At 44.8% G+C, this 23,325-nt stretch overlaps 1 protein-coding gene across 4 annotated transcripts in view; it reads left to right on the top strand.

Moving 5' to 3' along the window:
- NMT1 (N-myristoyltransferase 1) overlaps positions 1-22,272 on the top strand; it is a 97,707-nt gene extending 75,435 nt beyond the window's left edge. For 2 of the 4 annotated variants that reach the window (XM_070944490.1, XM_070944491.1), the window contains exons 5-12: positions 1,116-1,207; positions 4,654-4,770; positions 6,694-6,864; positions 7,740-7,848; positions 17,578-17,748; positions 19,317-19,484; positions 19,736-19,873; positions 21,923-22,272. In XM_070944490.1, the coding sequence (XP_070800591.1) occupies positions 1,116-1,207; positions 4,654-4,770; positions 6,694-6,864; positions 7,740-7,848; positions 17,578-17,748; positions 19,317-19,484; positions 19,736-19,873; positions 21,923-21,943 (987 nt within the window). In that variant the 3' untranslated portion in view covers positions 21,944-22,272. The remainder of the gene's footprint in view (positions 1-1,115; positions 1,208-4,653; positions 4,771-6,693; positions 6,865-7,739; positions 7,849-17,577; positions 17,749-19,316; positions 19,485-19,735; positions 19,874-21,922) is intronic. The other 2 variants (XM_070944492.1, XM_070944493.1) reach the window with 2 other exon arrangements.
- Positions 22,273-23,325: the final 1,053 nt, after the last annotated feature.

The raw sequence follows: 23,325 nt of genomic DNA on the forward strand, positions 1-23,325 counted from the left end.
ATCCCACGCGGTGCTGCGGCCTAGCTAGCTTCCCCCCCATCCTCGTCCCTGGAGCTTGCCTGGCTTGTTTCGCCGTTCACCTCGGCCGGTCAGGGAACGCACCATTCCCTGGCTCTGGCCTTGCCCTGTAGCCTCCGCCCACTCGCTGTTCCCCTTGGCCGGGTTGGGGAATGCACCAGTTCCCTGCTCTGGCCTTGCCCCGGGCCTCCGCCTGCATGCTGCCGCCCCCCCCCCCGGCCTCAAACTACGCCCCCCTGGGCCGAAGCAATTTATTCAGCCTGCGGCCTGCCGCGCTAAGCCGAAGGGCCGCGGGGAGGTGGCGTGGGTGCAGGAGGGCCGAAGCGGTTTGGGAATGGACCAGATGGTTCTTCTTACCTGTAAGAAGTCCCATCCAGAAAGCGCTGCAGCAGAGATCTTGCAGCCGCTTCTTCTGTCCCTTGCCGAGCCTCGGTCACTCACGGAGTCGCTCCATGTGCTCTCCAGGTTGGCAGCTGCTTCTCTCCACTGCTGCTCTTGGTGGGAGAGCGTCTTGTGCAATTTAGCAGCTGTGAGTTGCCACTTTCCTCTAAGTCCCATCCGGAAAGCGCTGTGGCACAGTGAAGCAGCAGCCATGTTGAATGCTGTTTCTCTCAGCCGCAGTGCTTTCCGAATGGGACTTAGAGGAAAGCGGCGGCTCACAGCTGCTAAATTGCACAAGACGCTCTCCCAGCAGTGCGGAGAAAATCAGCTGCTGCCCCGGAGAGCAGAGATGGAGGGGAGCAGGCCCCGAAAGACTGCTTGGCCAAGCCTCGCCGCGTGTTGGAAGCCGTGTGTGTGTGTGCATGTGCACGCACACATTTTTGCTGAACGGGTGGTGAAATTATTTGAAACCCACCACTGTATTGCTTCACTATTAGGAAACAAATCAGAAAAGAATGATTTGCTAAAAACCCATTGACAGAAGCAAAATTATACTTTCCCATAACCATATTTAACCCCACCTTACTGTGTGGGCTGTTTTCCCCACAGTGAAGCTCTAATAATCAGCAGGTGCCCTGTTGGAAGTTGCTATTCTCTTAATAGAGAAAGCTTTGCTTCCTTAAGCAGATCATGCTTCTCCTTTTTGCTTTCTTTAGCTGAAGGAACTGTATACTCTCCTGAATGAAAACTATGTGGAAGATGATGACAACATGTTTAGGTTTGATTATTCTCCTGAATTTCTCCTGTGGTGAGTTACAGTTTTTCCTGAATATCTCAGAGGTGTCTGTCTATTTTTCTTTCTTCTTGTCCAGAAGCCCAATAAAGATAATCTACTTCCTTTCAACAAATGCAACACAGAGGTTTTCTTCAAGTGCTGAGGAATGGATTTATTGTGTCCATCTTGGCAGGTTTAAATTGCTGCTACCTACTCCTTAAAACCCTTTTTGTCAAAAGACTGCCCCTTTTGTAGGAGATAGGATGATCTTTCTTACCTGCATTAGGCAAGCCTCTTTTTACCTTCCTGAATAGTTGGCATATAAGAGGGAATTCTGATTCACAGGTTGCAATGCTACTTCTAGCCAAGTATTTTAGTTCAATGTGCTACACATGCATAATTTGAAAGGAAAACATTGGAAAAATAAGGAACAGACAATTCATAGTATTTCAAATAAAGATCTGAAAACCATGATGGGATCCTGCTTTGGGGTTCCTTGTATGCAGTGAATGGGGGGCTAAGTTTCTTCCAGGTAAACATTTGACAACTCAGCCATTTCCTTCTTTGGCATGAAAATACATTTCAAGGTTTAAGTGATAGTATCAGATCCTGCCAATAAGGTGGCCCTACTTTAGACAGGGACATCCTAAGCTTGTTATTAGTACAGGTGAAACTCGAAAAATTAGAATATCATGCAAAAGTTCATTTATTTCAGTAATGCAACTTAAAAGGTAAAACTAATATATGAGATAGACTCATTACATGCAAAGCGAGATAGTTCAAGCCTTGATTTGTCATAATTTTGATGATTATGGCTTACAGCTCATGAAAACCCCAAATTCACAATCTCAGAAAATTAGAATATTGTGAAAAGGTTTAATATTCTAGGCTCAAAGTGTCCCACTCTAATCAGCTAATTAAGCCATAACACCTGCAAAGGGTTCATGAGCCTTTAAATGGTCTCTCAGTCTGGTTCAGTAGGAATCACAATCATGGGAAAGACTGCTGACCTGACAGTTGTGCAGAAAACCATCATTGACACCCTCCATAAGGAGGGAAAGCCTCAAAAGGTAATTACAAAAGAAGTTGGATGTTCCCAAAGTGCTGTATCAAAGCACATTAATAGAAAGTTATGTGGAAGGGAAAAGTGTGGAAGAAAAGGGTGCACAAGCAGCAGGGATGACCGCAGCCTGGAGAGGATTGTCAGGAAAAGGCCATTCAAAAGTGTTGGGGACTTTCACAAGGAGTGGACTGAGGCTGGAGTCAGTGCATCAAGAGCCACCACACACAGACGGATCCTGGACATGGGCTTCAAATGTCGTATTCCTCTTGTCAAGCCGCTCCTGAACAACAAACAACGTCAGAAGCGTCTTACTTGGTCTAAAGACAAAAAGAACTGGTCTGTTGCTCAGTGGTCCAAAGTCCTCTTTTCTGATGAGAGCAACTTTTGCATCTCATTTGGAAACCAAGGACCCAGAGTCTGGAGGAAGAATGGAGAGGCACACACTACAAGATGCTTGAAGTCCAGTGTGAAGTTTCCACAGTCTGTGTTGATTTGGGGAGCCATGTCATCTGCTGGTGTTGGTCCACTGTGCTTGACAATGCAGCCGTCTACAGGAGATTTTGGAGCACTTCATGCTTCCTTCCACAGAGGAGCTTTATGGGGATGCTGACTTCATTTTCCAGCAGGACTTGGCACCTGCCCACACTGCCAAAAGTACCAAAACCTGGTTCAATGACCATGGGATTACTGTGCTTGATTGGCCAGCAAACTCGCCTGACCTGAACCCCATAGAGAATCTATGGGGCATTGCCAAGAGAAAGATGAGAGACATGAGACCGAACAATGCAGAAGAGCTGAAGGCCGCTATTGAAGCATCCTGGTCTTCCATAACACCTCAGCAGTGCCACAGGCTGATAGCATCCATGCCACGCCGCATTGAGGCAGTAATTGATGCAAAAGGGGCCCAAACCAAGTACTGAGTACATATGCATGCTTATACTTTTCAGAGGTCCGATATTGTTCTATGTACAATCCTTGTTTTATTGATTTCATGTAATATTCTAATTTTCTGAGATTGTGAATTTGGGGTTTTCATGAGCTGTAAGCCATAATCATCAAAATTATGACAAATCAAGGCTTGAACTATCTCGCTTTGCATGTAATGAGTCTATCTCATATATTAGTTTATGAAAAACTAAGTTGCATTACTGAAATAAATGAACTTTTGCACGATATTCTAATTTTTCGAGTTTCACCTGTATATGTAAATCAGAGCTGGTCAGAAGTAAAACAAAAGTAAATGTAAGCTTTCTTTATTGTTCAAACACAGACTTCTTTCAGACAAGGTAATCCATATTGGCAGCTGTCTTAGGGCCAAGTGGCTTGTTTGTTAGCATACCTGTATGGATATATGACTTAGGGTGGGTCTCATTGAACTGGAAAGACATTGACTCAAAATAGCTATTGGAATAAGACCTTGTGTTAGCAGTGCATTTGATCTCTCATCTGAGTACCCTTGGCATTCAATAGTTTGGGACTTTCTCCAGCCAAGTGAATGGATTGGTGAAGGAGGAGTAAAACAGCTTGTCCTTCTTACTCCAGTTCACTCAACTTTATTTTTGGCTGTGGAGGAAGAAAAGTTCTTTTCTCTGCTGTAGAAAAGCATCTTTCTTTCACCAGCCTCTTTGGCTTTCATGTTATTATTATTATTATTATTAGTTCAATTTATATGCCGCCTTTCTCTGGAGACTCAGGGCGGCTTACAATGCATTTAAAAAAAACCATTATAAACACATTTAAAAATTAAAACATTAAAACCCATTCACACCATTCATGGCCGGATCTCACAAGATCGCAACAGCGAGCTCAACGGCCCCAGGCCTGCCAGAAAAGCCAGGTCTTCACCGCTTTTCGGAAGGCCAATAGGGTGTGGGTGGTCCGGACCTCAGGAGGTAACTGGTTCCAGAGAGCTGGGGCAGCCACAGAGAAGGCCCTCCCCCGCGGGCCCGCCAGCCGGCATTGTTTAGCTGACAGGACCCGGAGGAGACCAACTCTGTGGGATCTTACCGGTCACTGGGAGCTATGTTGAGCCCTTGAGCAAGAGGCTGCCCCGTCTCTGAAACTGAATTGATTTATCCTGAAGAAAAAGCAGTTTTCTGTTTATCTCTTGCAAGTGCCATGCAATTTTAGCCTACAGTTCATTTTATACACTTGCTTTTAACTCATTTAAGAAATCCTTATGAATGAAAAGCAGGCAAGTGAAACACTTTATTGACAGGGAAGTTTGTAATGTCATTCTTTAAATACCTAAAGTTTCTCTTTCCTATGAGATTCACACATTAAATTTTCTTTGTCTCCCTTATGCTGGCATAGCTCCATCCTCTGGCCATTGCAAATGCCTTGTGTTAAATGGTGACATGCTGTAGGTCCTTGAATCAAAAACATTTTATTTTACAACATTGTGGATTTTCTCCAGGGCTTTGCGTCCTCCGGGCTGGCTTCCCCAATGGCACTGTGGTGTCAGGGTCATCTCAAGCAAGAAGTTGGTTGGCTTCATTAGTGCTATTCCAGCTGCTATCCACATATATGAAACGTAAGTCAAGTCACACTTTTCTGTTTATACCCTTTCCTTTCCTTTCCTTTCCTTTCCTTTTCCTTTCCTTTCCTTTCCTTTCCTTTCCTTTCCTTTCCTTTCCTTTCCTTTCCTTTCCTTTCCTTTCCTTTCCTTTCCTTTCCTCCTTCCCTTTCCCCTTCCCCTTCCCCTTTCCTCTTGGAACTAAACAAAAAAGTAGACTCACATTGTATTCTTTCAAATCAGGAACTCTGCACTTTTGTACGGTGCTTTTTAATTTCTTGTTGCATGTAGCTATGTGGAATAAATAAGCAAGACTTTGTGGAAGGCTTGAATCCCAAGTCCTCTCATTTTAAAAGTCATGTAAACGTTTGGTGACATAAACATCCTGATAGACAGCATCACCACCAGATGGATTCTTAACTGGCTGACCAACAGCACTCAACTTGTAGTCCTTAATGGAACTACATCTACATGGAGGGAAGTAAGCAGTGGGGTACCCCAAGGCTCTGTCTTAGGTCCAGTACCCTTCAATATCTTCATAAACAATTTAGATGAGGGAATAGAATGGGAACTCATCAAATTTGCAGAGGACACCAACCTGGTGGGAATAACCAATACTTTAGAAGATAGGCTCAAGATCCAGAAGGATCTCAAGAGATTTGAACACTGGGCCCTATCTAACAAAATGAAATTCAGTGGTGAGAAAAGTAAGGTTTTACACTTAGGCAACAAAAACCAAATGCACAGGCATAGAATAGGTGGAACCTGGCTCAATAGCAGTAACTGTGAGAGGGATCTAGGAATCCTAGTGGACAACCACTTAAATGTGAGCCAGTAGTGTTACTTAGTAAGTAGTCTTAGGCTGCATTAACAGAGGGATTGAATCAAGATCATGTGTAGTGTTAGTACCAGTTTATAATGCCTTGGTAAGACCACACTTGGAATATTTATTTATTTATTGGTTCGATTTATATGCCGCCCTTCTCCGGAGACTCAGGGCGGCTTACAATGCGTTAAGCAATAGCCTTCATACTTTTGTATATACCTGCTTAGTAGGGCTTTCGCCCCTCCCCCCCAAAGCGGTGTTCTTTTTTATACAAAGTCAGCTTATTGCCCCCACAAACCAGGTCCTCATTTTACCTACCTTAGAAAGGATGGAAGGCTGAGTCAACCTTGAGCCTGGTGAGATTTGAACTTGCAGTAATTGCAGGCAGCTGGTGTTACTTAACAGCACTTTAGTCTGCTGTGCCACCAAGGCTCTTAATATTGCATCCAGTTTTGGTTGCCACAATAAAAGAAAGGTGTTGAGACTCTGGAAAGAGTGCAGAGAAAAGCAACAAACATGATTAGGGGACTGGAGGCTAAAACATATGAAGAACGGTTGCAGGAATTGGATATGTCTAGTCTAGTGAAGAGAAGGATGAGGGGTGACATGACAGCAGTGTTCCAATATTTGAGGGGCTGCCACAAAGAAGAGGGGGTCAACCTATTCTCCAAAGCACCTGAGGGCAGGGCAAGAAGCAATGGATGGAAAGTTATCAAAGAGCGATCCAACATAGAAATGAGAAATTTCCTGACAGAACAATTAATCAATGGAACAGCATGCCTCCAGAAGTTGTGGGTACTCCATCACTAGAGGTTTTGAAGAAGAGATTGGACAGCTATTTGTCTGAAATGGTATAGGGTCTCCTGCTTGGACAGGGTTGGACTAGAAGACCTCCAAGGTCCCTTCCAACTCTGTTATTCTGTTATTGTAGAGAGAGAAAGCATGTTTTAGGTTCTTAGCTAGAGAGAAGAAAAAGATGTGGCCTTGGCAATTACAGAAATTAGACTTAAAGCCTAGGCAGGCAAGCATCTTTTTTTGTAGTTTTCCAGATTTCTTTCCAAATTGTGACAGACAGCAGTGAGCAATGAGTAATGGTTTCCCGTCTTCCTTTAAAGGAAAAAGAAGATGGTAGAAATAAACTTCCTTTGTGTGCACAAGAAACTGCGTTCCAAGAGGGTGGCACCTGTTCTGATACGGGAGATCACCCGACGGGTCCACTTGGAAGGGGTTTTCCAGGCAGTATACACAGCTGGTGTAGTTCTACCAAAGCCTGTTGGGACATGCAGGTAGGTATCAATTACTAGGGTTTCTTTCCTTTTCTACTTTACTTCCCTGTGTGTTATACTTTTGTTTACCTAAAGTAAAATCCCCATCTTTTAGATGCACCCTTTACTTTAAAAATGAATGGAAAACTAGTCCTCAAGCCTGAAAAGGGAATTGTTGATCAAGAGAGGACACTATTGAGCTGATGAATCCTTAAATATTGCAAGCAAACTGGAGTCACACTACATTTTTAGGCATAGGTTTTCAGAACTGAAGTAGAAAGTGGAGGTTTTTGGCCTGGCTGGTTAACTAATTATTTTAGCTGTGAGAACAAACCAGAGTGTATTTGGAAGCTATACAGAACAAATAAAACTGCAGTTGTTTAAGCCAGTGATTCTCAGTGGCACACCAGTTAATGGGGGTCAGGGTTAAAGTTTGCTTTGAAAGCTTAAAACTCCAATTTTGTTTCTGCCTCAGTGAGTTAGGCATAGAGGTTCAATCTTAATTCTCTCATCTCTCTGCCAGTATGGACAGACAGATTCATTGTATGGAAGAGAGGGAGGGGGTACCAGGTTTTCTGATGCTGTATGTTTTGCAGTGGATGGATACAGATAAATGCTAGATATATTACTATTGCTAAGAAAGTAGGTTTTACTTGTAAAGTCCTGAGTGATTGGACAAAGGAATATGAGATGCTGGAAGGAAACATGCTTTAGACTGACAGTTGCTCATTGTTCTTGGAGATTGAGAAAATATATACTTTCCCTTCTGAATATAAGAGTAAAATATAGTTCAGATAATGAGTTAAGCCTTGTTGATAGATTTCAAATTACCCCCCTTGAGGAAGAATAGCATATGAATGGGATGAGTAACCTGGGATGTTGTTTTTTTAAAACAGGTATTGGCATCGGTCACTGAATCCACGCAAGCTGATTGAAGTCAAATTTTCCCACCTCAGTAGGAACATGACTATGCAACGCACCGTGAAGCTTTATCGGCTTCCTGAGGTGTGTGATTATGGACAGGGACGCTACCTCAAAGGGTCCTTTTAATAACAGATGCTCAGGCAGAGATGAAAAAGTGTTCCATCTTTCTGCCCATCTTTATCTCTGGTAGTTTTAGGTTTCGCTTATCCTCCAAACTTAGTTTCTAAGGGTCTCACTCAGGATTAAAAAAACAACAATCAAAACTAATTGGGGGAATATTTCATGAGCTCTATTTATGCTACACTTTCAGTGTTGAAAAGATTTTGGCCTGTGTATTTCATGCCAGGACGGTCTTGTGTTTGTGTTCTCCTGGCTTGCTACATGTTCTGCTCTCCACTTTAGAAGTTCCAGAAATTATCTAAAAAGACATTCACAAAGCATGGCAGAGCAAACTATTGTGTGCGTCAAAATAGCTATATCCCACAAGAAATAACCGAAATAAATAGTTCCTATGGAGCCAGTGTCAGTCTGAAGGAAAGATTAACTGATGCACAGTATCTCTACATAAGGCTTTATTTTGACTTTCCCATTCTATTCATCCTCTTCTAGGAGGAGGGAGTTTACCATATCTCTATCAGATGTGACTAGATAATTTTAGTTATTCCTAGTGTAGAATCTTCTCAGATATTACTGTTTAATTCGTGTCTGGATAAAATATTCTGTTTGCAATACTGGCAAATATCTGTAGCTCAGATGTAGGATGAGAGTGAAGGTTCATTCTCCCTGGAGCTGGATCGAGAAAATCCAGGATGGGTGTTGCTCTGTTCTTCTTCTGCCTGGAGACTGAGCACATGATCATAATTTGCATGTGTAGTCCCTCCTTCCTCGCCTGCTGCTTCCCCAGTTAGGCTCAGTCTTCAGCACAGAGAGACGTGTTTGAACGAGTGGCTTCGCCTTTCATTCTGTGATCATCTAAGTGTGAGCTTTGGAAGAGATTTATTATTGTAATTGTGAGGATCGCTTTTGCGATCAGGCTGCTAGCTGGTCTGCTGGCTAGCGACCTTGTGCTGGCTTTTCTACAGCCGAGGTCCCCGCCAGCCGCAGTTAGCGGTAGGGCATTTGTAGGCCAGCTTCTGTTTAAGCTGGGGCCCAGGCATTCCCGCTGGAGGGCGGAAGGGGAACCAGTCCCTGCCCAGTTCATCTGGGCACGCTGTAAAGCGGCTAGAGTGCACGGGAGCGCGATTTAGAGCCGCGGCAGCTTCAGCACTTTGTGGGCCGGCTTGCCTTTGTTGGGGTGGAAAATGGCGTCTCACACACCTTCCACCAGCCAACAGGCCCAGAAAGGGGACAAGAGGGCTTGCCCTACAACCTCCCTGGGTCAGAGGCATGGGGCCTCTAGCCAGAGGGCTGCAGCAAAGGGGGCAACAACCAGGAGCCAGGCAGCCACTTCAAGTGGCAAGAGGGGCTCCAAATCGGCCGAAAAAGATGCAGAACGTCATCAAAAGGCCTTGGAAAAGGAGTTGGCCAAGCTCCAGAAGGCTGTTGTGACTCTGACCCCTGAGCCCGTCTTATCGGAGGGAGAAGGCTCTGAAAGTGAAGGAGAGGAGTTGGCCAGGCCTCCCTCTCCAGGACCCTCCTCTCTGGCAATGCCTCAGGTGTCTCCCAAAGGAGAAGAGATTGGCCAGGAGCCAGGTATCGCCGAGCAGTCGCAGTCGGACAGTGACGGAGGTAAGTCTTGGCTGGATCCACGCCAGCATCGGAGAGACAAGCGCACACAGCAGAAAAGGAGGCGTGCCAGTGATTAAGCTGAGTCACTGGACCACACCCCACAGGGGATAAAAGGGGGTGTGGTGGCCATTCAGGCTCTGTGACAGACAAAACTAAACAACTAGCAAGTCACATTGTATCTCTGAAACTACGTTATCTGCCTGCCTTGGATTTAATACGGACTGGACTTGACAATTCTGTGGCTTTGTGTATTTGTTTTGGTTCTCTGTGAGTAAAGTTCTTGGCAAGCAGCTACTGGGTTGCTGCCAATCCTGTTATCGAAGGAATTTATTGTCTGCAAGTTTTATTTAACTCCTGGCTGACTGTTTGTGTGCGTGTGTGAGATGGGGACAGAACAAAGGCTAAAAAGAGCCAGGAGCGAAGTGACACCCCCCCCCCCAGAGGAGGAGCGGAACTTTCCTGCCCTCAAGGAGATGAGTCATTGGAGCCTATTAATGATCCGGCTCCTTTGCAAACAGCCTCTTACAGTTCCTGGTCACCAGATGGCGCCAGGGAGCCGTCTTCTCCAACCTTAGGAGAGGTTCTGGATAGAGCGGAAGCTTTTGCATTTGTAAACCCCAGTTTGCCTGCAGCAAGTTTTGCAGAGCCACGCCCGCATACCACTTCAGGGCCTGCAGCTTCCTTTACTCCGATGGCAGCGGGGATCCGCCCACAGGAGGAAACTGGGTCAGCAGTTCCTGATAATTTGCAGCAACTGATTTCTCAGTTTCTATACCCAAGGTATAGCCATAGGCTTGCAGCAAAGGAATCAATCTTCTCCAGGGGTTCTTTCCCATTAGCATCCATTATTGCAGCCTGTACATCAGGAGACTTGGATGGGTCCTCAGAGTCTCCCATCTGTGGCCCACTCTATCAGAAGTGGTGACTCCTCAGCTGAGGAGGAGGATTTTATGGCCTTTTCTGAAGATGAGGGGATAGATACAGAACCTTCCCCCTTTACAGGCCTTTTCAAACCAGACCTGTTCAAACCATTGCTTCGTAAGGCCAAGTCCATTACGAATTTGAAATCTGAGGCTGTTCCTGCCCCTGCCCCTAGCCCAGGGGGTTCTGGTCATGGGCTCTTTACAGAGCCTGCAGTTGAGGCTGAGGTGGTGCCATCACCCAAATTATTATTGGACGTTGTCCATCGTCAATGGAGCAACCCTGGAGCAGGGCTTCCTCCATCTAGAGCAGAAAAGAAGCTCTATAATGTGGCTCCAGATCTGTCTGAAATTCTACAGGTACCCACAGTGGATAAGCCGGTGGCAGCGTTGACATCGGTTGCCCTTATTCCAACTGATGCAATAGATTGCTTGAGACCTGATGACAAGAAAGCTGAATTGTCGTTATGCAAGGCCCATCAGGCGGTTGCCTGGGCAGTGAAGGCTGCCACCTCGGCTTCATATTTCAATCGTGCTTCACTGCTCTGGCTTCGCCAAATGCAGGACCGCATTCCACCGGAAGATGTGAGGGTACACCAAGATATTAATAAATTAATAGCTGCTGCTGAGTTTTCAGCGGATGCGACATTGAATGCGGCCAAATTCGCCTCACGGGCCATAGCATCTTCAATTACTACCTGTCGCCTGTTTTGGCTTAAGCACTGGCAGGCTGACAACAAAAACAAATGGAAATTGGCTTCAGCTCCCTTTACGGGCAACAAATTATTTGGAGAAGTTCTGGACCCTATCCTGGTTGAGACCAGAGGCAAAGGTAAGGCCTTGCCTTCATTCTACAGGAGGGGGGACCGCCGGCCATCTCCATATTATAGGAGGCAGTCCTTTCGGACCCCTGACCAGGGTTCCGACTGTCAGCAGTTTCAACGGCCATACCCTAGTCGCCAGGACAGACAGCCTGATAGGTCAGACTTCAGGAGTCGCCAAATATCTCAGGGCAAACGGCACTTTCGAGGAGCAGGAAGTCGCCCTTATTGACGTTCAAAGTGACTGCAGGGCTGCGCCACCTATTGGTGGAAGGCTCAGCCTCCACGCCCATCAGTGGGAGGCCACAACTTCAGACAAATGGGTACTCACCACGGTGAGTTCAGGTTTGGCTCTGGAGTTCCTCTCCGCCCCCGAAATTCTTTATAAGATGTCCCAGGTCCAGGGACGCATCCAAAAGAAGCCTGATGGAGACAGCCATCCAGCATTTGCTGGATATCCAGGCCATCGAACCAGTTCCCCTGGATCAACGGGGGCAAGGGTTCTATTCGATCCTATTTGTGATCCAAAAGTCTTCAGGGGGTGCAGGGCAATTCTGGATTTGAAATGTCTCAACCGGTGCCTAGAGTTCAAGAAGTTCAAGATGCAGTCACTCAAATCAGTATTGGACAGTACACACGAGGGTGACTTCCTCACCTCAATAGACTTAACAGAAGCTTACCTTCATGTTTCAATCAGGGCTGCGCAGAGGCAGTTCCTTCGCTTTGCCTATTCAGACAATCATTACCAATACAGAGCCATGCCATTCGGCCTCTCATCAGCACCGAGAGCCTTCACCAAGATTTTGGCGGTTCTGGCAGCCCACCTGAGATCAATCCCAATCAGAGTCCAGTGCTATCTGGACGACATTTTGATCCAGTCCTCATCAGCTCTTCAGGCAGAGGAGGATCTTTTTTTTTTTGAATCAAGTTTTATTGATTTTTTTTTCCTCCACACACACCCACATATTTTATGAACAGAGTATTGACCATATCATATCTTATACAACTTGTCATATCCAAATACATTTTACATAGTTACAAATTCTGCCAAAATATTCTTTTTCCATATTTTTTGGATAAAGAACCGGAAGCGTTGCGGCAATACTGGCTGGAAAATAGCGAAATACTAACGAGCTTCGTGAAAATCCAGCCAGACAAACTGCTGTCGGGGGGTCTTCGGACCAGAACCGTCTTGGAGGGATGGGGAAGAAAGAGAGGCACCTCGGAAGACCAAGAGGAACAGGCAAGTTCCTTGAAGGGTCGGAGGCAGCTCTTTGATCTGGCAGCAGGGGCGGCGGCCATTGAAACGACCACTACAAGCTGGGCCAACCGGACTAAGATTTGTGCAGGAGCGGTGATTGAATAGAGTATTGTTACCGGGTGAGTGATTGGCCAACTCACAGGTAAGAAGAAAAACTCTCTAAAGCTTAAAAGGGGTCCCAACCTGAAATAAGCTGTTAATTGGCACTTGGAAACTCAAAGTGAAGAAAACAAAAACAAAAACAAAGAGGAACTTTAAAACTAAAGCCCTAAAAGGAAAAGTTTCTACCTGGACTTAAAATTGGATTTGGAGGGAATTGAAAACAATATAAGAAAAAGAAAACTGAGGGAAAGTATTCTTTAACAATAAAAGGAATCAAAAGAAAAAGAGAAAGTATTGTCTTTGTGGATTTACAATTGATATTTTGTTGCCTGGGGATTTGTGGATTGGAGAGAGACATCTGGTAGAAAAGAAATATTGCAATAAGTGTTTTAAAGACTGAAAGAACAAAGGGAATTATCGTGAGAAGTTCTTTAAGGAGTATTTGTTTAAACAGCTGGAGCAAGACTTCAAAAAGAACTGGAAAGAATAAAGTTTTAAACTGGAATGGTCTAAATGAATATCTGAATTGGACACTACTTGGAAAGAAAAAAGAAAAAAAGAGACATTATATGGACTTGAATTTGAATCATACATAAGCTAAAATAACAATAAACTAAAAAATATTTTCTCCTTGAAGTGACAACATGGAAAATTGGGAATATGAGTATGAGGAACTAAGGGAGATGTTTCAAAAGGTGCGAGAAGCGTTTAAGGGAAATAAAGAAGTGGAGGACTGGTTAGAATACAAAAAAAATACAAGTGAGAAGCAAGAACACAATGTTGTAAAGAAAATAATTGAAGATAAAAGAACAGATTACACTGGGATTTTTTCCAACTACCAATTTGCTCCATTTGGGAGCCATAATAGATACAGTAACCTGCCAAGTCTTTCTCTCTCCGGAGAGACAGGTCAGCCTTCAACAACTAGCCAAGCACATCATGGCTATGAGGGAGGTTCCTTTATCACTCCTGTCGCAGCTTCTGGGGAAGATGATGTCGTGCATCTCCATAGTGCCATGGGCGTGACTACATGCCAGGATGCTGCAATGGTTCCTCCTGCCCCACCAAAGATCAGGCAGGAGCAACTCGAAGGACAGGGTAAGACTCCCCTTACAGATGCAACACTCCTTTCGTTGGTGGACATCGCCAGCTCTCCGCAAGGGCTGCCTGTTCAAAGAACCAGCCTGTACCACCATTACAAGAGACGCCAGCCTCTATGGTTGGGGAGCTCATAGTCAGTCTTTGATAGCCCAGGGCAAGTGGACCCTGGGAGACAGATCCCACAAGATCAACTGGCTGGAGCTCTGAGCGGTCCATCTGGCTCTCCGAAGCTTCAAGAGCTCCATCTCTGGGCATCACGTTCTGATCTTAAATCGACAACATGACGGCCAAAGCACACATCAGCCGACAGGGAGGGACACATTCCAGGTCCTTCATGAAGGAGGCAGGCCATTTGGGTCGCTGGGCAGAGCAACACCTTCTATCGTTATGGGCAGAACACATATCAGGGGCCCTAAATGTGCAGGCAGACAGTCTCAGCAGGGTGACAGTGGACCATGCAGAATGGCGCCTGCATCCCTCACTGTTTCAACAGCTGACTCACAGATATGGGACCCCAGTCCTGGATCTTTTCACATCCCCAGAAAACTCCCAGTTACCACGGTTTTTCAGCAGGTACCAGGCTCACAGCACAGAGGGGACAGATGCCCTTCGCACACCGTGGCCTCTGGGCCTTCTCTACGCCTTTCCTCCGCTTCTTCTAATTCCAGCAGTCATCAGGAAGATACTGGAGGAAAAGGTGGAGGTGATATTGATAGTGCCTCAATGGCCCACAAGGCCATGGTTTGCGGACCTGGTGACCCTGTCTGTGGCTAACCCTTGGCGAATACCACACTACAAGATCTCACTCAGTCAGGGAGTATTGATACACCCGGAGCTTCAGTGGCTCCAACTGACTGCCTGGCAATTGAGTGGCAGGCCCTGAGGCAAAGACAATTCTCACCCAAAGTGATCCAAACTATTCAGGCATCCAGATGGCAGTCTACTACAATGCTACTTGGCGGGTCTTCTGTACCTGGTGTTTTAGGTTGCAGGCTGACCCAGCTACGGCCTCGGTGGCCCAGGTCCTGGATTTCCTACAGGACGGATTGGACAGGGGTTTGACCCCTAGTACCATCAAACGACAGGTAGCAGCACTGTCTTATGTTTTATAAGTTGGGAAGTTAAGAGTCCCTTTCCAAGCATCCCATGGTGCATAGATTCCTCAGGGGCGCCACCAAATTGTGCCCACCGGTTGTCCACAGGTACCCTACCTGGGACCTGTTGTAGGTTTTACAAGCTCTCATGGTGGGTCCTTTTGAACCCTTGCGATTGGCCACACTTCGTTTTTTGATGCTTAAGGTGGCTTTCCTCATAGCAATTACATTGGCTAGGAGGATTTCAGAACTAGCAGCCTTGTCAGTCAGACAGGACTTGTGCATATTTCACCAGGACAGGGTGGTCCCTGAGACTGGACCCTTCTTTCATACCTAAGGTTAATACATGGTTTAATAGGGCCCAGGAGTTGGTTCTCCCCAACTTCTGTCCGGGACCGAGACATGCTCTTGAACACAGGTGGCATACTTTGGATGTCAGATGGGCCCTCTGTATTTACATCAAACGGATGTCTTCCTTTAGGAAGACTGAATCCTTGTTTGTCTCATTTCAACCGTCAACATTTATTTATTCATTTATTTATTTATTTATTTATTTATTTATTTATTTATTTATTTATTATTTAAATTTTTATAACGCCCTTCTCCCGAGGGACTCAGGGTGGTACACAGCCACAATAAAACACATATATCCATAAAGTTTAAAAATAGTTTATTGGGCAATAGAGTCTCTCCTTCAACAGTGGGAAAATGGATTAGGGCCTGCATAGCTAAAGCATAAGAGGTTCAGGCCCTCCCAGTACCTGGTCGTATAACAGCTCATTCTACCACAAGCGCGGCCACCACAGCGGCGTGGGCGACACAGGCTTCCATTGAGGAGGTGTGTCGGGCAGCCACCTGGTCCTCCCCTTCCCCATTCATCCGTCATTATAAATTAGACACATTCGCTTCGGCGGAAGCGGCATTTGGGAGGCGAGTCCTCCAGCGGGTCCATACTGCAGAGGAGACTTAGGACCAGACGGCAACCCACCTGTTGGAGGGACAGGCAAGCTTTGGTATTGTTGTGGTCCACCAGCAGCCTGTGGAGCTGACAGCGGAGTCAGACAGTGAGGAGGCTGAGGAAGAACATGGGCCAGTCCTGGAGGCTGGGGAAGGCCCAGATGAGGGCTCTGTGTCAGAGGCAGAGATGGGGCCAGGGCTATCTGGGAGTGATGTGCGGACTCCAGAGGCTGACAGCAGAGAGACAGAGAAGAGCTGCCAGAAGGCAAGAGCAGCTAAAGCAAAAAGGATGACTCGGGAGTAAGGCCAAGAGATGATTGGCCCCTCCCATAAGGCTTAAAAGACCAACAACGACTCTTGGGCTCTTTGTCGGAAAACAACGTTGATAGATTTGTTTCTTGTCTTGCTGCATTTATTTCTTGTTGGCGTCTTCTGCTTGTGAACCTTTGTCAAGAAAAGCCTTTGGCAGGTTGCCTAATTAGACCAAGGTTGGTGATAAGGCTGAAGAATTGTGTTATGAAGAATTTGTTTTGAATTAGTTTGGACTATGCTGAGAATGAGTTAATTCTCAGCTGTTCTAATAAAGTCTGTTTTCGAACTGATTGCGTCTGATAATACCTACTTGGACCTGGGTCACAACAGGTATGTCCCATCCTGGATTCTTGATCCAGCTCCAGGGAGAATGGGTGTTGGTCCTACCTGAACACCTCTTCTACTGGAGGCTGGGAGAGAGAATCCAGCCCCACCCTAGTTAACGTCTGGTCCACAGTCCGGGAGGGGCCCCTATATTTTCAGGTCACACTTACTTCTTTGCTACGCCTTTGCCGAACTGGGGAAGCACCAGGCGAGGAAGGAGGGACTACACATGCAAATTATGATCACGTGCTCAGTCTCCAGGCAGAAGAAGAACAGAGCAACACCCATCCTGGATTCTCTCTCCCAGCCTCCAGTAGAAGAGGTGTTCAGGTAGGACCAACACCCATTCTCCGAGCTTGTGGGTTGGTTTCTGAATGTTTCGTTACCAGGCTAGGTAACATCTTCAGCAGAGTTTAGGGGATATTCTATGCTTGAAAGTCTGATTTTCACAGAAACATGGGCATTGCACTTCCTGGAACACAAGGAGCTCTCTTCCATTCTAGAAAATGTGCTTCTGCTTCTAATTCATGAAGAAAATGGCTGTCAGATATTTTGGGAATGCAGCTCAAGAAACAATATAGCGAACAATGTGGAAATTATTCCCCCTCATACTAAGACTGGTGGTCATTTTTAGAATTTCCCCCCCATGTTACATTGGCCAATACTGGATGGAAGGGAAAATGTTTTTTGTCTTCTTTTGCACTATCTGGAAGACAACAGTCTCTTTGCTAATGGTTGCACCATGGTGTGAATTGTGCAACTTGTTAGTTCCCACCTTAGACAGGTAATTAGATTTAAATGTTCTTTGACCTCCTCCTCCTTTGCTTCTAAAGTCAAGGCATTGTAGGGGAGTGGCTTAGCTGTAGCTCACTTTTGAAAGATGTTAAGCAGAACAGCAAAGAGTTTTAGAATAGCTTACCTGTGTACTATTGAAGTTCAATGGCATCTGTGAATTGAGTTCTGCTAATTCAGTGTTGTTGACAAGTAGCATACTTTAACAGTTTTTTGTAGAGTTGTCAGGGACTGACTAAATATAGGATTGTTTGCATGCAAAGCTGATGTAACATTAAGGAATAGTTTTTATTGAGGGTCTTCCAAATATAGTTTGAAAACTGGCTGGAACACATCATCCTCAACCAAGTTAATTAATACAAAAAATATTTCTAAATGAATTAATTATCTCTTTCTAGACTACTAAGACACCAGGACTACGGCAAATGGAGCACAAAGATATCCCTGCTGTGCACAAACTTCTGGCAGAATATTTGAAACAATTCCATTTGGCCCCTATCATGAATCAGGAAGAAGTGGAGCATTGGTTTTTGCCCCAGCTAAACATCATTGACACATTTGTTGTTGAGGTGAGGGCCCCTTTTTCACTCCAGTCAGTCCATTTCATAGCACAAGGCAGTTAGAAGCGGCTGTTTTCTGCTGACCATCCTTTTGAGATAAACCAGTAGTGTGTGTGTGTGTGTGTGTGTGTGAGAGAGAGAGAGAGAGAGATTTCACAGTTGTATGTTCACATTCTTGTTCAAGTGTGGTATTATGCATGGAAAGAGAATTCAATCCTCTTACTGTCCAAATACAGAAACAGCCCTGAAAATGAAAAACAGTCTTCCCTAACCTAACACCCTTCATATGTCTGTTGGACAGCAACTTCCATAATGCCCAGGCAATATGGCCAACAGACTGAGAATTATGGGATCTGAAGACCAACCAATTTGGAGGACATACATTTGGGGCAGGCTGCTCCAACAATTCAGAGAGCAAATGGTGCTCTTGTGTACTGTTATTCTTAGACAGTTTGGATTTAGAATACAGAATACCAGAGTTGGAAGGGACCTTCGAGGTCTTCTAGTCCAACCCCCTATACCAGGAGACCCTGTACCAGGGGTGTCAAACTCGCGTCGTCACAGCGGTGTCACGTGATGTATCGTGACTTTTTTCCCCTTCGCTAAACCGGGTGTGGGCGTGGCCAGCGTGTGACGTATCCGGCCCACGGGCCGTGAGTTTGACAGCCCTGTTCTAGAGTCTCAATTTAAAGCAACTTAAGCAGAAACCAGCAGATACAAGTGAAAGAAATGGTGGAATTCTGAGGCCATCAATTATATTTTACCATTTCAGAATCTGAATGCCATTTTTAAGACACTGATCTTAGAGAAACCTATTCTATTTATTAAAAATCCTAGAACTTGAGAGAAAAATTTTAATCCAGTCCTTTTCTTACTGTACTAGCTTTTTACTTGGGGGGTTTGGGGGAGAGAAAAAGAACAGAAAATTCAAATATTGCATTTTCACCACCTGCAGTCTGAAGTGGTACATAGAGCTCTTCTGTCTAATTTCCTTTTCCTTTTTATTTATATCTAAGCCAGAATTATGTACAGAAAGGGCAGAAATACCGTACAAATTTCCTCACTCTGCTAAAATGTAGGGAACAGGCATAATATCTGGTGTCTCAGGGTTCCAAGTAACAGCCCATAGGAAATCATGACTCCAAGGCAGGGTTCCTCAAAGTATAGATTTATTAGGAATGTCATATTGGCACAGCTGGTGAAAACCTGCATCTGAAGACCCCCGGGTTTTCCCCACCCAGTTCAAATCCAAAGTTCTTCCCCACATTACACACAACCATCACATGCCCCAATCAGGTCTCTCTCCCCATACCAGATGCCTCCCATTCACGCCCCTCCAGGTGCTGGTGAGAGTGTCCTTGGTTCCCAGGACAAAGAATGTTATTTTGGCTACATATCCCCCTCAGCTATCTCTACTCCTCCCTCCCTTTCCCACAGCTTCAGCAAGCCTCGCTGTGGCAACCCTGAAGGCGTTCAGAGATGGCTCCATGGTTGACAGGGTGATGGTGGTAACATTACAATTGCTTTCTTCAGACTGAAGGCTGGAAAAATCTGAAGGATCTAATTGTTTTCACTAGAATACTCATGGGAAGGTGACAGATTTCCTGAGTTTCTACACGCTGCCCTCCACCATTATGAACCATCCTACACATAAGAGTTTGAAGGCAGCGTATTCTTTCTACAATGTCCACACCAAGACACCCCTTCATGACCTCATGAATGATGCCCTCATACTGGCCAAATTGGTAAGTTTCTCTCTTGGTTTGCTTCTAAATGCTGTATCATTTAAGGGAAAAATGTTAATAAAAGCAATCTCTCTGCCCTAGAGAGATGAAGAAAAATGTAGAATGCTTACTAATTGATTTTTTTTATTAAAGAAATGAAGTTGCTACAATTGAGCAAAACGTATTTGTTGTTAACGCAGTGGGGCTACACAGTATTTCTATATACACACATATATACCCACCAAGTTTTCTTTAACTGCCTCTTTTTGCAGAAGGGCTTTGATGTTTTCAATGCACTGGATCTTATGGAAAACAAGACCTTCCTGGAGAAGCTGAAATTTGGGATCGGTGATGGAAACTTGCAGTATTACTTCTATAATTGGAAATGCCCCAGCATGGGACCAGAAAAGGTAGGTCAAATCATGCCTTTTGGAAGAGTCTGCAATATGGGTAGACAAATGACATTTGAAGCCGTCCATAAGCCTTCCAAATTGTTATGCTGATTGAGACACAGCAAGCACTGATATGTCAGCTGCTGGAGAGAAAGGGCAGCAACAACTGCAATGTAATCCCAAGGAACATAGTTTGTTTACTTACTGTAATTACTCCAAAGAAAACAAAGAGCTAGGAAGTTATATTTGCTGGAAATACAGTAATAAAGGAAGATTATGTTGAAAGCCAGGTGCGAGAGATGCAAATACCATATTTTTCGGTCTATAAAACACACTTTTTTTCCCACCCAAAAGTGGGTGGAAATGTCTGTGCGACTTATGGAGTGATTGTTTCCGAAGTCCTGCCTACCCGCCGGCCCCCACCTTCGGCCTCTGCCTCCCAGCAATTTGCCTCCTTGCAGCAAACAGCCTGGTCAGCTTCAGCACAGCCTGATTTAGCACGAGCAGCTGATTGGTGGTTGGATCAGCCTCCCAGAATACTGCCGATCAGCTGTTCCAGACTGCGGGGATCGCCACCGGCCATCGCCGCTGTCGCTAGCCATCACCGCCACCACCTGTTGCTGCCTCTGTTCACCCCATTTTTGGCCTCCGCGCATGCCATTTTTGGCCTGTTCCAGGTGACGGGAATCAGTGGCGCCTATCGCCGCCAAACAGCGCCAATGCCAATAGGCGCTGGGCCCGATCTGTTCCACCTGAAACGGGCCGAAAACGGGATGCGCGGAGGCAAAAAAGAGGATGCGCAGAGACCAAAAATGGGATGTGCAGTGGTTCCAATAGGCGGCGCCGATCCCCACCACCTGGAACAGCCCAAAAATGGGACACGCAGAGGCGGTGATAGGCAGCAGCAGCGATGGCAGCAATGGGCGGCGGCGATCCCTGCAGCCTGGAACAACTGATCAGCGGTATTCCAGGAGGCCGATTCAACCGTCAATCAGCTGCTCTTGCTAAATCAGACTGTGCTGAAGCTGAGCAGGCTGTTTGCTGTTTGCTGCAAGGAGGCAAATTGCTGGGAGACAGAGGCAGATTTATTTTTTCTTGTTTACCTCCCAAAAAGCTAGGTGTGTCTTATGGTCCAGAGCGTCTTGTAGTGCGAAAAATATGGTAATTAAAAGTGAGTGACTAAAGCAGCGGTAGGAGAGGCCGCTATCCCAGCTGTTCTCTGGTTGCCGAGAATATGGTAGTAGGGGGAATTCCTGTTGAAAGCAGTTGAATGAATGTGAGCAAAAGGTGCAAATAAGGAAAGTAAAGGTGGAAAAGGAGAAGGCAGGAAACAGGAAACCTGGCTATATCTCTTTCATGGCAGGTGTGGAAGTGAGCATACAGTATTAGCCCTCATTTTTTTTAATGCCTTGTCCATATAGAGGGTTACCTCTTATTGGAACAAGGCCTGCCAGTAAGACACATGGATCTCGGAAATCAGTTAATTTAGTACAGAGTAAGTCTGTTTAAGTTTATGCTTGCTGACCCCAGTCCCACAAACAATTTGTCTTTCCCTGTGTGAATGTGTATGAGTAAGAGAGAGAATGTTGTGTGGTAAAAATGGTTTATGTGTATATGCAGACTGGGGAATTAGTGGGAAGCCTTAGTTTACAGGTATTAAATAATTCAGTATGAAGAGGGGTGGTGTTGTCCTGTCCCATTGGTACAGTGTCTAGCCAGTTCATACATAACATTCATGTATGCATTAGGGTTTGGCATTGATTGGGATTCAAAGAGGAAATGGTGATTTGGAAAGTGTGTGAGCACTCGCATTTCACTGCTTACCCACTGCTTAAAGGACCCACTTTTCTCACTTTTCCTCAGTTTCTAGCTGTTATGCTTAAATGAAATCTTAAAAAATATTAAAGACTAGCACTGGAACCCCTGTTCAACACTGAAGAGACAGCCTGCTTTGAATATAGAGCAGGGAGGGGGATCATCAATCAGGTGAATAGTGCATAGACCTGCTGAGTCAAAAATCTGAAAATACTTCCTAACCCTTCTCTTCATCTTGAATGTTTTCCATAGGTTGGCTTGGTGTTGCAATAGCTATTTTTCTCTGAAGAAGGGCAGCCAAAGAGTGAAGGCTGGAGCCAATTACCGGCATGGATCTGCCATCTTCATGGTTCAGAGTTCCATGGAATTGACATAGTCCTGGGGAGAAGCCTGTGCCCACTACACTGGCCACATGACATGGCATTTCTGATGATTGTATTGTATGCGACTGAGCACACCAGTGTATTTCTTCCATTTCTTGGCATTTCCCCTGCCCCTCATACAACATGATCAAGGGAATGTAACTGCTGAGAACTAGCTCACAATTCACATATATTGGAGCTAATGGGTGAATAATAATAAAAATTATATATTCTCTATCTATGATTGCTGTTCTTCTGAAGTGGAAAATGGGGTGGAACCATCAGGCAGCATAGCTTTATAATCTTAGATTTATTGTTCAAACAAAAGTTGCCTGTTTTATTATGATTTTTGTAAAAAGATTAAAACTTTGGCTTTTTGGATTTTCATCAGAAGAGTACAATACAGATTCTGAGCTGCAGTACATGATAGGCCTAGTTAAGGAAAGTTTTAAGGCCAGTTTTCAGTTTTTACATAGCAATAGAATTATTTAACTCTAATCCCATTAAGCCATTTTTTTAAAAAAACAAAAAACAAAGGGCTATTTAATGGTGGATGGTCTTTACTTCATTTTGGAGTAGGGTATGAATCCCAGCTATTGTTCCCTGGATGTACACTAATAAAACTGTAGTACAGTGTCTGAATTACCAGATGTATAGCTTGTGGTTTTGACTTAAGGAATCCATGCCTGGTTCTGTGGGAGCAATTCTCGAGTTTCCTCCAAGAAAATGTTACTGGAGGGGATACAATATCATGAATTGTAGGTACTCTTTATTAGTTATGATCTTCTGTTTTCTAGCAATTTTATCTAACACATCAACTAGTCTAAACATTAGTTCTCTGTCTAGCTTTGAAAAGAACTGTTCATGCCTTTTTTCTCCAATGAAAATCAGCTGATAAAATGAGAAGCTCTGCTTGCAATTTTGCTAGTGCTTACAGAAAACCCAGAACAAAAAATACCAGGTAAACTAGTATGAAAACAACAATATATAATCAAAACATATTCAATGTATTTTATAGGATGTAAAAACTTTGTTGCTGGGGTAAAAGACTGTAATCTTGGTGGAATGAAACTCATAACTGGAACGTAATTCTAGAAGGATATAAATTGTTCAAAAGAAACAGACCTACCAAAAGAGTTGCATTATATGTAAGAAATCACTACATCTCTACAGAAATGTATAATACCAAGGAGGAAATCCTTCTTGAATGCATTTGGGTTAATATAAAAGGGGGAAAAATGACAATGCCATAGGTGTATACTACAGACCACCCACCCAACCAAGCAGAAGAAA

The sequence above is a fragment of the Pituophis catenifer genome, unplaced genomic scaffold (genome assembly GCF_029215685.1).
Source record: "Pituophis catenifer annectens isolate HBS135680 unplaced genomic scaffold, rPitCat1.0.hap2 SCAF_5, whole genome shotgun sequence".
Taxonomy (NCBI): Eukaryota; Metazoa; Chordata; class Lepidosauria; order Squamata; family Colubridae; genus Pituophis; species Pituophis catenifer.